The sequence below is a fragment of the Schistocerca cancellata genome, chromosome 2 (assembly GCF_023864275.1).
Source record: "Schistocerca cancellata isolate TAMUIC-IGC-003103 chromosome 2, iqSchCanc2.1, whole genome shotgun sequence".
NCBI lineage: Eukaryota > Metazoa > Arthropoda > Insecta > Orthoptera > Acrididae > Schistocerca > Schistocerca cancellata.
In genome coordinates, this window is record NC_064627.1 from 666,621,388 (window position 1) to 666,635,773 (window position 14,386).

At 37.8% G+C, this 14,386-nt stretch overlaps 1 protein-coding gene across 10 annotated transcripts in view; it reads right to left on the reverse strand.

The window, feature by feature from the left end:
• Positions 1-3,922: 3,922 nt before the first annotated feature.
• The window catches only part of LOC126162377 (epsin-2), a 169,338-nt gene continuing 158,874 nt past the window's right edge, over positions 3,923-14,386 (reverse strand). For all 10 annotated transcript variants that reach the window (XM_049918843.1, XM_049918840.1, XM_049918842.1 and 7 more), the window contains one exon: positions 3,923-5,347. In XM_049918843.1, coding sequence (XP_049774800.1) covers positions 5,142-5,347 — 206 coding nt within the window. In that variant the 3' untranslated portion in view covers positions 3,923-5,141. The remainder of the gene's footprint in view (positions 5,348-14,386) is intronic.

A 14,386-nucleotide genomic window follows, 5' to 3' on the forward strand; every position in this document is an offset into this window, starting at 1 on the left:
TATTCTTATGTCTAATAGTGATACAGTCAGAAATGAAGCACGGCAAGTGACTAGATTTTTAAATCTAAGATGACTGTAATTTCTGTGCAGAATTTGATGTAATAAAGAACCGGCCGGGCGTTCAGAACATGTTCTATCATACTCTCTCTCTTTTTTTTTTTTTTTTTTTTTTTTTTTTAATTGTACGCGGCAATAGCGCGCACAAAAGCAAGCCATGGCGCGAGCCGCGACTGGCCGTAAACACGCACTATCAGAATGCGACAAACAATGCATGACACAGTGCAGTAATGCATTTTCAGCTTAAGAGTGACGCAAACACCTATAACAAAGAAAACGGCATTTATCAGATCAAAGCAAAATAAGCAATCGATTCAAACCAGACGAAGCACGTGAAAAAGGAAGGGTATCCGTATAAATACGGACGGAGCACCTGACGCATAGCAATGGCTACGTGGTAAAGCTTAATGCTAAGCTTACAACTCGAACCAAACTACTGTAGCTGTATCGTCATTCATTCGACCTAAATTGTCTATCATATTACAATGGACCAACTTTGTTTCGATTTGGAGATGCGGCCTAAAACTTTTCTCTCCCCTTGAATTTCGAGTCTCAAATTTCAGGTGCGGCTTAGATTCGGGAAATTTTTTTTTCCTTTATTTCGAGTCTCATTTTTCAGGTGTGGCTTAGATTCGAGAGCGGCTTAGATTCGAGTAAATACGGTAGTTCCCAAATATAAAATTTTGATTCCAGGATGTTAGTAATATCACAATGATGGAAGATTAGGTAAGGCACTTGACTGGGCACATCATTTATGACTCAGTAAGAATGTTTTAAAATATAATTACGTGCTTCATAACAACAATATTAACATCACTGGGTAACTGAGTATAATTTAGGATACTGTTAAGTCCATCAGGGATTATTGTCAAGGTGATGTGATGTACATGGGTCCTTAGAAGAAAGTAAAGCCATCCAACCAGGTGTTTTATTGTTCAAGTAGGAGTAAGGTTACCTCAAAACAACAGATGTATATTGGAAAAAGGAATATGACTTCTTTTTTATTTAAACAGTGTGCTGCACTCCAATATGTATAGTACAGTAAGAAATAGGGCAGGTGTATGAAGGGAGGAGAACCTGCACCTGGATAAAACAAATTATTATATAGGAGTGCGCAACTTCTAAGCAAATTTATTAATTGTCCAAGGGACACAGCATGTCTGAGATGCAAAGGCAATCACAGTAACTTCACGAGAGGAAGTATCTGCAGGGGTGCAATTTGTACAGTCCATGAATTGCTGGAGTAAGATATCACCCCAGGAATGGAAGAAGATGAACAGAAAAATGAATGTACTAAATGAGTCAGTCAGTCAGTCATACTGAACCTCCATTTGCAGCCATCAACTCTCCTCCTGAATCCTGATATGGTTAGCAGAGTTTTTGACTTTTAAATGAAGAACAAAGTGTTGTATGAAGATTACTGAAACAGTTTTAAATAATACATGGTACATATATTAGAGAAGGGTTGCATATTTAGTCAAGAAAGGCAGACACTGTTTTATTGCTTCATCTTATAGCTTCCCTTGTGAAAGCAAATGAAGTATAAGATTGCCAAGGTCAACTACACAACTGAAGACAAATCAATTAATATTTAATATTCAATGCCAGAGATAAATCTGAACTTCAAAAATACAGTGAGAACACTCCAAAATCAATTGTGTGCAGCAATTGGTATACAACAGTTCCAGTCAGATTTAAATAGTAATGACCTCAGCATTTAAAGAGTAAGTATCATTATTATAGACAGCTGTTTTCAGGCCGTCTTTGATTTACTTTGAATATCTTTGATGTAACAAGGAAAACACCTCATGTGCTCTTTTCTGCTAGTTACTTACAATCAATGGAAGAAGAAACACGAGTTTATGGTTTGATATCACATTGATAATCATGTCATTAAAAAGGGAGCATGGCCTTGTCAGTTTTCAAATGGACCATCTCAGAGTTTGCCTGAAGCAATTTAGGAAAATTATAGAAAGCTTAAATCTGGATGATCAGGCAAAGACTGGAACCGACAACTACCGAATTCCAACCTAGTATCACATGACAGCATGCTGAAAAGTATTGCCTGTGAATTTTTAAGTGAAAATTCTTAAAGCTTTTTTAAAAAAAACAAGCATTATTAACATTCTAAGTCTTTATTTTTCATGTCTACATATTTCCAGCCCTCTGCCACTAGAGGGCTCCAAATTCTAGTGTGTGACACGGTGATATGTAAAGTAACTACATAGGTGCATGAGAAACAGCGTAGTTCAATTGAGTTTTGAATTCGAAAAGTTTGTCCACACATGGAGCACCCTCTCCTTCAATTGTCATGACAGTACCACACCACACGAGTGTCAATCATCCTCCATAGGGTCCCAATTTGGGCCCATTCGAGTTGCATCTGTTCCCAAAATTTAAAGTATGCCTTCAAGAACTTCACTTTGATTGTCATGAGGCGACACAAGCAGAGGCGAGGTTGAGGCTCCATCAACAAAGTCCAGCTTTCAACAGTTATGGTATCAACAAACTGGTCTCTCATTGGGAGAAATGTATCCATTGCCAGGGTAACTGCTGAGAAATAAATATGTAGACATGAAGAATAAAGATATACACTGTTAATAATGTTCATTTTATTTAAAAATGTTTAAGAATTTTCATATAAAAAACTTGGAGCCATTACTTTTCAGGACACCTCTGTGTGACTGTGACACCTTGCTTGGTTCACATTCCACGGCTTCAGAGTAATAATGCTGCCAACACACAGTTGCTTGTTGCTGTGTGTGCAAACAAACAGTTGTTAAACTGTACACAGAAAAATGATGAACATGAATATGTTGGATGCTCTCTGAATCAAGCAACAACAACCCCCCCCCCCCCATCAACCTGTGCCCACCAAGAAAATGTCATTAATTTTTGTGCAAGCGAGAAGAGATGGTACGTAAAGTGTAAGATACTAACAAAGGGAAAATGCCTATCACTATATTATAATATTTTGCATTTTGTTACCATGTTGCGAAACACTATTTGATGGAAGACAACCGCATAAAATTTAGTGAGCTGTTCGTTTCTTTCATGACATCTAAATTTTATGTCTGCAGCTCCTTTTGTAAAGTTCAGTTAATATACAGCCACACATTTCAGCAAGATATGTCAAATTTAACTCTGACCACCCGTCCATAGTTAGTTAGTGGTTAGTGTTTAACGTCCCGTCGACAACGAGGTCATTAGAGACGGAGCGCAAGCTCGGGTTAGGAAAGGATTGGGGAGGAAATCGGCCGTGCCCTTTCAAAGGAACCATCCCGGCATTTGCCTGAAACGATTTAGGGAAATCACGGAAAACCTAAATCAGGATGGCTGGAGACGGGATTGAACCGTCGTCCTCCCGAATGCGAGTCCAGTGTGCTAACCACTGCGCCACCTCGCTCGGTCCACCCGTCCATATTCCTCACTCATGGTCTGTAAAGTTTTTCCACTAGACGGGTGGGGTGGACAAATTGTGAAAGACTGTCAGGGAACTGCAATATAAAACAAGATAGCAACTTGCAAAAGAATAACATGTCGGTCATGTAAGGAAATATCAAACAGAAGCAACTGATCTGAGTAAGTTTATATAAGAAAACACGGAAAAATTATTGTTGAGAAGAACAAAGTATTACAAATAAATTTTCCAATACCTGAATGCACGCCAGTTACAGCTATACTGATATATGTTTTGCAACAACACTTCATTGTTTAATGCTACCTCTCTGTCTGGTACGGCATGGAAATAATCACTTTCAACTCTGAAGCAGACATTCCATAAGCATCTACCAGTATTATGCATGCAGCAAAGGACCGAGCAACTTAAAGCATAAAGGATTATTATGACATGAAAAGTAAAACATAATATATTAAATGTGTATGTTTTATGACACAAATACTGTAAAAGAATCTAATCACAAAAATATGCATTTACATAATTTTCCATACCAACAACATATATAATTGAGTAACTGAACTGACACTCCACCACATCCTTAATGCAGAGGTATATAACGTAGCCTTATATAATCCGACACTCCAAACCAAAATTCATTAACAGTACATGGATAAATTACAATTCTTAACACATTATAAGCTTGTCTTAGATCTGATAATACTCCACAACTTAAAATATCTGTCACATTCATGAAAATGAATCTACAAACAATGATTCAGATAAGATGAGAAAAAACTAACATAAAATACTTCAATATACAACAATCATTTATGGCAATACATAAAGTACCAGCAGTCAAATAATTGTGCTAGAACTATCAAAAAGTTTTTTCAACATACAGCTCAAATACGAGGCGTGAAAGATAAGGCAATAGAAATACGGTTTTCAGTGTCACTTACCAGTAAATACAATCATCACACTAAGTTTCTTTGAGATATTTTATAAAATGTTGCAACTTAACAAAATATGATGTAATTACAAAGTAAAACTCACTAGATAAAATACACTTAAACTGTGTTATTTTATTTCAATTGTATTATGAGTAAAATTTACCTCCTGGTAAATCCACTGAAAAATTACAGTCAAACTTTTAATGTAGAAATAATGGTGTAAAAATATTTTTTTTTTACACAGCTCTGTCATTTACTATGCAGCAGTCAAATCTAAAATTGATAGCAGCTCATTCAAGCTCCAGCACTGGAATTTTAATAACCACAAAACAGTGTGACCTGCTTTTCTCAATATGTACATATACAAGACTTCATTTATAACGAGTTTCCAAGTTGTCAATTATTTTAGCAGTGCAAAACTGCACATATTAGCAAACTGGTGCAAAAACGTACCTGTACATGAACTACAAAAATGCTTCTGCCTTTAATGTTTAATGTACAAAATATTTTGCAGAATATAGGAACTTCTCTGCTATACAGTGAGCTCATTTTCTTTTATTCTGTTAACTATTAAGAATGAATGCCATTAGCAAAGTAAGTGGCTAAGCTGCCACTATCTGATTCACTGCCAACAATTACTTCAGACTGTTAAGTTTTTGTTGTTGCACTGTGTGTTTCCCATACATAACAAAACAAGTTCCAGTACATCCTGCCTATCTGACATCAATGTTGCATTAGGATAGGAAAGGATTAGGCTGTGCAGATGGCACAAGAGGGCTCTGCAGCACAGTAGGAGCACCCCAGGGGCTGGCTGCCGGCTGATGACTCTGGTTAATCACTGGCCGTAGTGCTGGTGAAGTACTTTGTGGGTACAGGCCAGCCTGTGGCTGAGGTGGCACTCCGGAGAATGGATTCGCAGTTGCCAGTGAAGCAGAAGACACTGTAACAAGGAGACAGAAACCATTGTCAACAACAAAGCAGCAAATGCTGTCACAAGGATGGTTAATGCACAAAAAATTTTATAATTTTTTTAAATTTGTGCTCCATGATGCTGTGAGTAATTGCAAAGTACAATCATTATACTGCACTGTTCATGTCTGTAACCAGTACCTCATTTTCAGACAACAAGAAACAACTATCCAAAGTGATAATCACAGCTATCAAAACATTAGATTTTTAAAAAAATGAATAAAGATTTGATAACTAACACTCAGAAGACAAAATACTGTGCAAGCAAGTGAACATTCTTCAGCTACTTTATGTAAAATTTCAATACAGCACAGCTTTGTTTATGCGAACATCGGTCAACCGAATAACCACTTAACTGAAGTGTTACTCGCACACACATCTATGTCATTACATTGCTTCATATTATTTAGTTCACAAGCTGTCCATAAGTGAATAATGCCTTGATAAGCTATTTTACACGAGTTCATAACTATGGTAAATGCAGAAATAACTTAATCTCTTTCCAAAACAATAGCTGAATAATGGAAGCTAAACTTCAGTGCAGCAAGACATTGGCTGAAGCACATATATTCAATTTTCAGATTCATTTTGTATGCAGTAAAGCTCTCATAAAGACAGTACTTTTGTGAATAAAAGTCAATTAAGTTTAATGAGTTGAAAAGTTAATGTTTTGTGGATGCTTTCTGAAACTGTGGTTAATGTAAGTAAACCATCTACAGATATTTTAATCAGTGACTTACATATGAAACATAGTGCCTTAAAGTTGTTTACATCTGACACAATCTGTTTTTTGAGGAATAGAAATAATGGAATTACACATGTGTGATGGCAATGTGACAAGTTCTCATCATGGCAGTGAAAGATCATACTATTTTGAAAAAAAAAAAATGCTTATTTGGTCAACATTTTTGCAATCAGTAGTTGCCGTAACCACTTTGACTCAAACTGATTCCTTTTGAAAAATTTCATTAGAGACTGAAAGAAGTTGAAATCCGATCATATCAAACCTGCTGAACATGTTAGATATCCCAACAATTTACACTTTGAATATAAAAAGAAGTATAGGCAATGCATGTTTATGAAAGGACTAGGCAATGCATGTTTATGAAAAGTCCTATAGACAAGTCGGCATAAGACGATACCTCAGAGTTGCAGGCGGCTGTACGTGTCAACTTCGTGCCCCAACCTCAACCAATCACTTATCATGATTTTGTATATGTCTTTATGACAACTCCTAAGTGTTGCCAGAGCTCTATAGAAAGCTACTGTTTCTGCCTGCAACCATTTGTGCTTCACAGTTTAAAGCTGACAACAGCAATACCAGCTGTCCAGGATCGTTACACCAACTCTACTACAATGTTCCCCTTATACGTCTTTCCAAGAGTTCTCCAGAACACTTGTTTAGTATTTGCGAGTTAGTGTTTTACCTTTCATACAAAGTTATTCCTTCCGTGTGATGGTCCTTTATATATTTTGAGAGTGATGCATCCAAGGGTCAGGGTGTTACACAAGATCCAATAACAAAGATAATTAAAGAATTCAATACTAGGCACATAAACTGACCACACTGCTACAGGCAGTTTTCAGGCTAAATCTGTGAGCAACTTTAGTATTTTGTAGGTTCTTCACAGAATACATTTAGAGGGAAAGAGTACTGTTATAGTACATGTATTGTTTGTTTTTCCCAATAGTTAACATAGTGTCTGGGGTTATTTAAAGTGTGTGCATAAAGAAGTAATGCGTTTCTTAGGGAACAAAAAAGCAATTCCTGATGTGTTGGAGGGATTCAGAAGAAGGTATTTTCAGATTTAAGTAACTGATCAGCACATTTTTGAAAGCAGCTAAAAGCAATGCCACTATAAGATGTAGTTTGCAATAGCAAGGCATTGGAAAGCTGCAACAGTGAAGAATCCCATTAATTTTATTCTTGTAGTAAGAACAATAACCTCTACCCTCATGCCACTGGAATTCACTACACTTGTAGAAGGGTTGCTTAGGGTAAGGGGAAGGTTTGGAGTATTTGTATTTGGAGTCTGCCATCTTACTTTCTTCAGTTACAGATTTCCTGAGCTACGGATGTATTCATAATCTGAACAGAATACAGAGAACAGCTCATCTGTAATGTACACACATTCCATCATATGAATCCTCCTTTTATTAACTGTTCACAGCAAACCAATTTAGTCTGGGACAATTTGTTGAATGACAGTTTGTAAAGTACCTGAATGAACACACAATTTATCATAACACAAGAGCTTTCAGGAAAGAGTAGACCCACAGAACGGTGTAATATTAGCATGTAGTTACTGTAAGCAGTAACATTCGGTGCAGGCTTAAATGACCGATCTTTTGTCATTACAGGAAGATCAGCAGTAGCTGTTGCAGCAGTAACGGAGAGTGATTGTCATTATAAGAATCTAATATGTACAATGATAAGTTTTCAATTTTAAAATGTAATAGTTCACAGTAGATAAAAAAAAAAAAATGTGTTAATGACTTAGGGAATTTTGGGCCAGGAAGATGCTTGACCAGTAGCGACTTTCTGGGGTTGTGGTAACCTCAATTTGGAAGCCACAAGCATAACAAACTCGACACATATTGAGGACCAATATTTGCACCGACACTGTTAGAGTAATTGTAACAGTATGCTATAACGCACCTGTCTCTTGAAAGAGTTAGGCCAGTGAGACAAAAAAGTACAGGTACCGTAACACATTTCTACCTGTAAGGAATATATGTGAAATAAAGTGTTTAACAACTTGAATATTACCTGTTTGACATTCAAGATACTCCCCAGTGTGATAATCATCTCCATTTCATTCACCTGTCCTACGTTACTGAAGAAGACTTCTACTGCCTGTAACTTCTCATGATGTTACAGAAGAACTAGAGCACAATTCATTGTTGCTCTGGTTATGTCCACTACTAAAACGGACACGACAACTCAACATTCTACAGGTTACGCATTTGTTCGCTGCTGCCTGGAACTGTGCAACATAACACATTGTATTAAATTGCTTTATGAAATCTGGAAGTGGCACAGTGGCACATCAGTCACTGTTCAAGGCAACCATGTCAGAAGTAGTATGGAGTAGAATCACAGATGTTCCTAAAAATCTGACATTCCTGGACTGTATTTCTTGTGATGAAGATGTCCTTACTTCAGACCCAAGATGAACATAAGTGAGACTTGTGAAGTTTAAGTGACGTAATACAATGAGGTAAGAGTAGGAAGAGGAGGACGAGGAGGAGGAGGAGGAGGAGGTGGTGGTGGTGGTGGTGGTGGTAACTAAAATCACCATAATAGATAAATCACTAACTAATTGATGCTGAGATAGAAGTGATAGTAAATGCTTGTGGTAATGAACTTCATACGAGTAACAGTTCTTGAAGTGAGGAGTCTGACAATTCCTATAGTTAATATTCTATCAGCAATACATACACTGTTTCTTCACAAAATCATGCTAAAGAATGACAGCTATGCTTGCTTCTGAAACACAGTGGTCTTTCTATAGCCTAATCTTCAAAATCTTATCTGAAATTGCAAGGTATGCAGCCACCAGAATAACCGACATAAAAAAAATTCATTTGAAGCAATCTTTTTTATGACAATCAAAAATAAAACTAGTTAAATATATTTTGAGTGTGTATGGGTATATGGCTAAAAAGGATAAATACTGACAGTGCCCACACTGAAGTATATAATATATTACTGTTTCTTAACGGTGCTTATGGATTGGGTGACGAGTCTACAAAAAGCTTGTGGTACAAGGAAACCTGCAAGGATGTATTCCCGATAATAATGTCACTAGAAATGTTGAGTAAATTATCATGTACTGTGCAATTGAATAGGAATCAACTACGTGATCAAGCCAACACACTGACAAACCAACTTCAGTTCTTGGTATTTGGGAGAAATGGGTGGTACTAATTCAAAAATTATGTAATCCCGGAATAATATGGCTGTAGATGAACAGTTTCACCTGTTTCATACATCTTGCACACCAGATGGATCAGATTTATCATGGCTTGCTCTCTCTAGACTATTAGTAGTTCTGCTGGAATACTGTCTACTCCTGGGGCTTTGTTTTGACTTAGGTCTTTTAGTGCTCTGTCAAACTCTTCTCACAGAACTAAATCTTTGATCTCACCTTTATCTATGTCCGCTTCCATTTCTACAGTAGTGCACTTAAGTTCATCTCCTTTGTGTAGACCCTCTTTATACACCTTCCACATTTCCCTTCTTTGCTTAGGACTGGCTTTCCATTTGAGTTCTTGATATTTATACAGCTGCTTCTCTCTTCTCCAAAGGCCTCTTTAGCTTTGTGGTAGGCAGTATCTACCTTTTCCTTTGTGAAATACGCTTCTAAATCCTTACACTTGGCCTCTAGCCATTTCTGTTTAGTCAGTCTGCATTTCTGTCAATCTCATTTTTCAGATGTTTGTATTCCTTTCGTCTGCTTCATTTGATTTTCTTATTTCACCAATTAAATTCAATATCTCATGTGCTATCCAAGGATTTCTACTAGATCTTGTCTTTTTACCTATTTGACTCTCTGGTGCTTCTCAAGGCAACCCATTTGTTTCCTATTGTATCCCTTTCCCCCCTGTTGGGAATACAGGTGCGGCAAAAGGTGGTGCGGCAAAAGGTGGTGCGGCAAAAGATAGGGTAGTATCAAATCTGTCTTTGGACTGAAGCTAATGACAACACCGACAGATGAACTATTGGGAGTGTTTCCGAATTCAATCTTCTTTTAAACAGTGTTTTCCAATTAAACTAGTAAACTTTGTGATAAAAATATTAAATTTTGCTGACATGAAGTGGCTGTATGTAGTTCATTTGTATTATACAGCTAAATCAAGTAAAAAAAAGGTCAATGTATGAGGGCTCCCAGTGAACTAAGAGGTCAGAAAGTAACTAATATTTTTTGGATATTAGTTTTTTCAATGGTTACTAATAACTGGCATTTATTTCTCCCATGATTGGCAAATCCAATATTTGGTGGTTTCTATAGTATATTTACGTAAGACAATAAATGTTTTAAGCATCATTAAAAATCCATAAAAAACTTGTTTAAGTGTCCTTAAAACATAATAATGGAAAATTTGAAATTGATGCATGAAAATGTTATCTCCTGCAAGCCTTAATGAATCTTTGGGAACCCAAACATTTTTTTCTTAAATGAGGGTTTTGCCAGAGTACATGGAAAGAATGACCCAGTCACAATTCAAGCATATTTAGGTGATAAGTGCTTTTTAACTGCAAAATTACTGAGATCATTTGTGACAAATTTAAATGCAGACCATACAGTCTTGGTGGAACACAATCATGTGGTTCTTACCCTCTTAATAGTCTCTGGAGGTAATGAAGAGGAATTCAGTAGTACGGAAGTTTCCCACTGCACATGTCCTGTAGGGTACGATAAGATGTATGGTCTGCTAAGTGAATTACCTATAGGAAGATTGGTCACAACCATACACAATGTGTGCAACAAAGACTTCTCCACTACTGAATTCCTCCTTGTTACCTCCAGAGACCATTAAGACATTAAGAACATACGAGGTGTGACAATAAAGTAATGAGACTGATTTTCGTTGCAAGAGGTGGCAACCCTGCACACATACGTAGGCACAATATCTTTGACCTTGGTCTATAAGCTGCTTCTAGCCCAAGTGGCACATCGATGCAACTGCTCAGTTGTGAGTTGTGCCATAATAAGTTAACACGTGTTTTTGGGTCTCTCGTCACGGAAATGGAATCGCGTAATACGCGCAACGCTATGCAATTTCTTTTTGTGTTAAATTGGGTGAAAATGTGACAACTTACGGTAAGCTTCAGAAGGCTTTTGGAGAGGAGGTTATGTCATGAGCTCACGTTTTTTATTGACATAAAATGATTAGGGAAGACTGAACGAATGATGAAAATGAAGACCGCAGTGGATGACCATCAACCTCATGGACGGATGTCAACTTGGCCAGGGTGCGTGAACTTGTACAATCTGATCGAAGGTTATCCATGAAAATGATTGCAGAAGAACTGAACATCAATCGAGAAACGGTTCGTCGAAAATAACTGAAGATCTTGTATCTGGATCCTGCATCACGATAATGCGCCATCCCATACTGCTCTGTCAGTACAGCGATTTTTAACCTCTCAACAAATTTCAGCACCACCACAGCCACCTTTATTCACCAAATATCGCTCCGTGCGACTTTTTTTATATTTCCAAGAGTCAAAACAGCGATCAAGGGACGCCATTTTTAAACAACACAAGATGTCCAAAAAGCTGTGACGAGGGTCTTGGAGGATATTACAGAAGATGAATTCCAGAAATGTTAATATCAATGGCAGAAGCACTGGAAAAAGTGTGTGCAATCAGAAGGGAACTACTCTGAAGGAGACAACACTAAACTTGACTAAAACGGTAAGCAACATTTCTTTTCACATCAGTCTCATTACTTTATTGTCGCACCTTTTATGGTTGTGTTCCACCAAGACTGTATGGCCTTCCAAACTTTACACAGAATGTGTTCCATTACATCCAATAATGAGCAGCATTGGAACTCCTACTTATGATTTAGCTAAACATCTTGCGTCTTTACTGAGACCGTTGATGGGCAAAGGCTCACATCACATCCATAGACTGGATCAATAGACTGGAGGCTCTCTGTCTAGGCAGTTCTGACCAAAGGTTAGCTTTGATGTGGTATCACTTTTTACAGAGGTCCCTCTCTCACAGAGTCTTTGGCATTAATTGGCAAAAAGTTTTAGGTGGACACCACTGCTTTGTTTTGGGATGTACTATCCTCAACATATTCTGGGTACAACCAAGAACATTTTGAAAAGAGTGACAGCATCACCATGGGCAGCCCTCTAGCTCCTTTAGTGGGCAACCTTTTTATGGAGGATTTCAAGGAAAGAGCACTTTTATCAGCTGCCCGTATTTTTGGAGGTATGTGGGCAATACTTTCATTGATGGAGTTTCACCACCACCTCAACTCCATTCATAAAATCATTTAGTTCACTATGGATATAGAGAAATATGGTTCTTTGCCTTTCTTGGATGTCTTGGTTAAACGAAGGAATGGTGGTTCTCTGGGGCATTCAGTTTATCATATGCCCACTCATACTGCTTTGTATTTGTGAGCATCAAGCTGTCATCACCTGTCACAAACTATGAGTGAGCTTAAAACCTTTACACTTATAGCATGACAGTTTGCCTGAAGAGCTCACCCACCTAAAGACAATATTCAGAAAAAATGGATATTCCACCCAGCAGATTAACAAAGCACTGTCATTTCAAACCAAGACTTAGCGAGTGGATAAAAAGGACACCACCTTTTGTGGGCAACATTTTGTTTAACATAGCAAGAATCCTCTGTAAATTTCATTTGAAATGGATTTTCCAGCCACCAACTAAGATTGCAGACCTTTTGGGATCTGTGAATGATGACTTCTTGTTGCAGAAGGCCAGAATTTGCAAAATATCTTGTCTATGTGGCATGGCTTACATAGGAAAGACCACGTGCACTGTGAAAAAAAGCTGCACTTGCCTTTTGCAGCCAAGCGACTAACTTTCGTTTGCCAAACACTGTATTTCCATTGGAGGACATTCAATGGAGTATGACAGAACAACAATTCTGACCAGAGCAACATCATTTTGGGACTCAATTATTAAAAAATCCATGTAAGTACACCTGGCGGAAAATCTGATTAACTGTGAAAACTGCTACCAGTTGGACCGTGCATGGAACCCCATCATCTCTGCAATTTGTTCTAATCAAAGATGACAGTGAGCATCAACAGTGCAGTGAGCAGTAATGCAGAAGACAGTTGCATTTTATGGTTCCACCAGCAAGGGTGCTGATGCCGTAAACTGTGGTTCATCTGTCAACTTTATTTTGACACACACACACACACACACACACACACACACACACACACACACACACACACACACACACAGAGAGAGAGAGAGAGAGAGAGAGAGAGAGAGAGAGAGAGAATACTTGCAGTGCACTGTGTATTGTGGAATGGAGCAAGTATTCATCAGTTTTCAATGGTTCACCTGAAGAAGACTAGCATGTCATGCTAGGAATTAAACGACAGTCTGCTGCAAGCCCGAAATTTGTCCAATCACTCTAAAATGTTAGGAATTAGGTAAAAACTGAATTTCTATTTGTAAAATGTTCACAGGTTATTCCCTAAAAGCAGACTTTTCCTTAAAGTGGCATTTTTTAAAATTGGGGAGAAATAACTCGTTCTTATGGGAGTTTCGCTGGGACCAAAGGAAATATTCGTTAAAACTGGGATCTCCTTAACAATGGGGTCATTAATTCAGTGTTTTACTGTACTATAATCTAGTGCTACCTTCAGATGATGTCATAGTAAATATGTTTCTGCTGGGGAAATGGTTTGTTTTGTTTGAGAAAAGGTAGTATAAACATGGCAAGTTTTAAACTACGTCACAAGCAGAATTTTATCAAGTGAAGAGTGAGTATCATATTTGATACTGGGATACTAAATATTAAGAGTGCTCAAGGGTATCTGTAAAGAGTTTGGGCTAACATATGTTTCCTGATGAGATGCTGGAGCCTTTTCATTACTGGGCAACAGTCTAGATCAGGAGTTCCTAGACTTTTTGGCACTGCATACCCCCTCACATTTCTAGAAATTTGGGTGTAACAATCTAGCCTGTTCACTTTTTAATTAATCCTATGGTGGGGGAGGGGGGGGGGGGAGGAGGAGGAGGAGGAGGAGGAGGAGGAGGAGGAGGAGGAGGAGTGTATGGGAAAGTTGAAGAATGAGGAGGTATTGGGAGGGGAATTATTTTTGCTATCTTGCTCAATGCTGACAACACACACATGGTTTTTGCATCATGCCAATAAATTACTATGTACACTAGAAATGTGGCACACACAAGCAATAAGGTTTTGTGGAAGCACTCTTCTACAGAGTTGTTCATGTTCACATGGGGTACTTATTTGCAGCAAATAATATTAAATTACA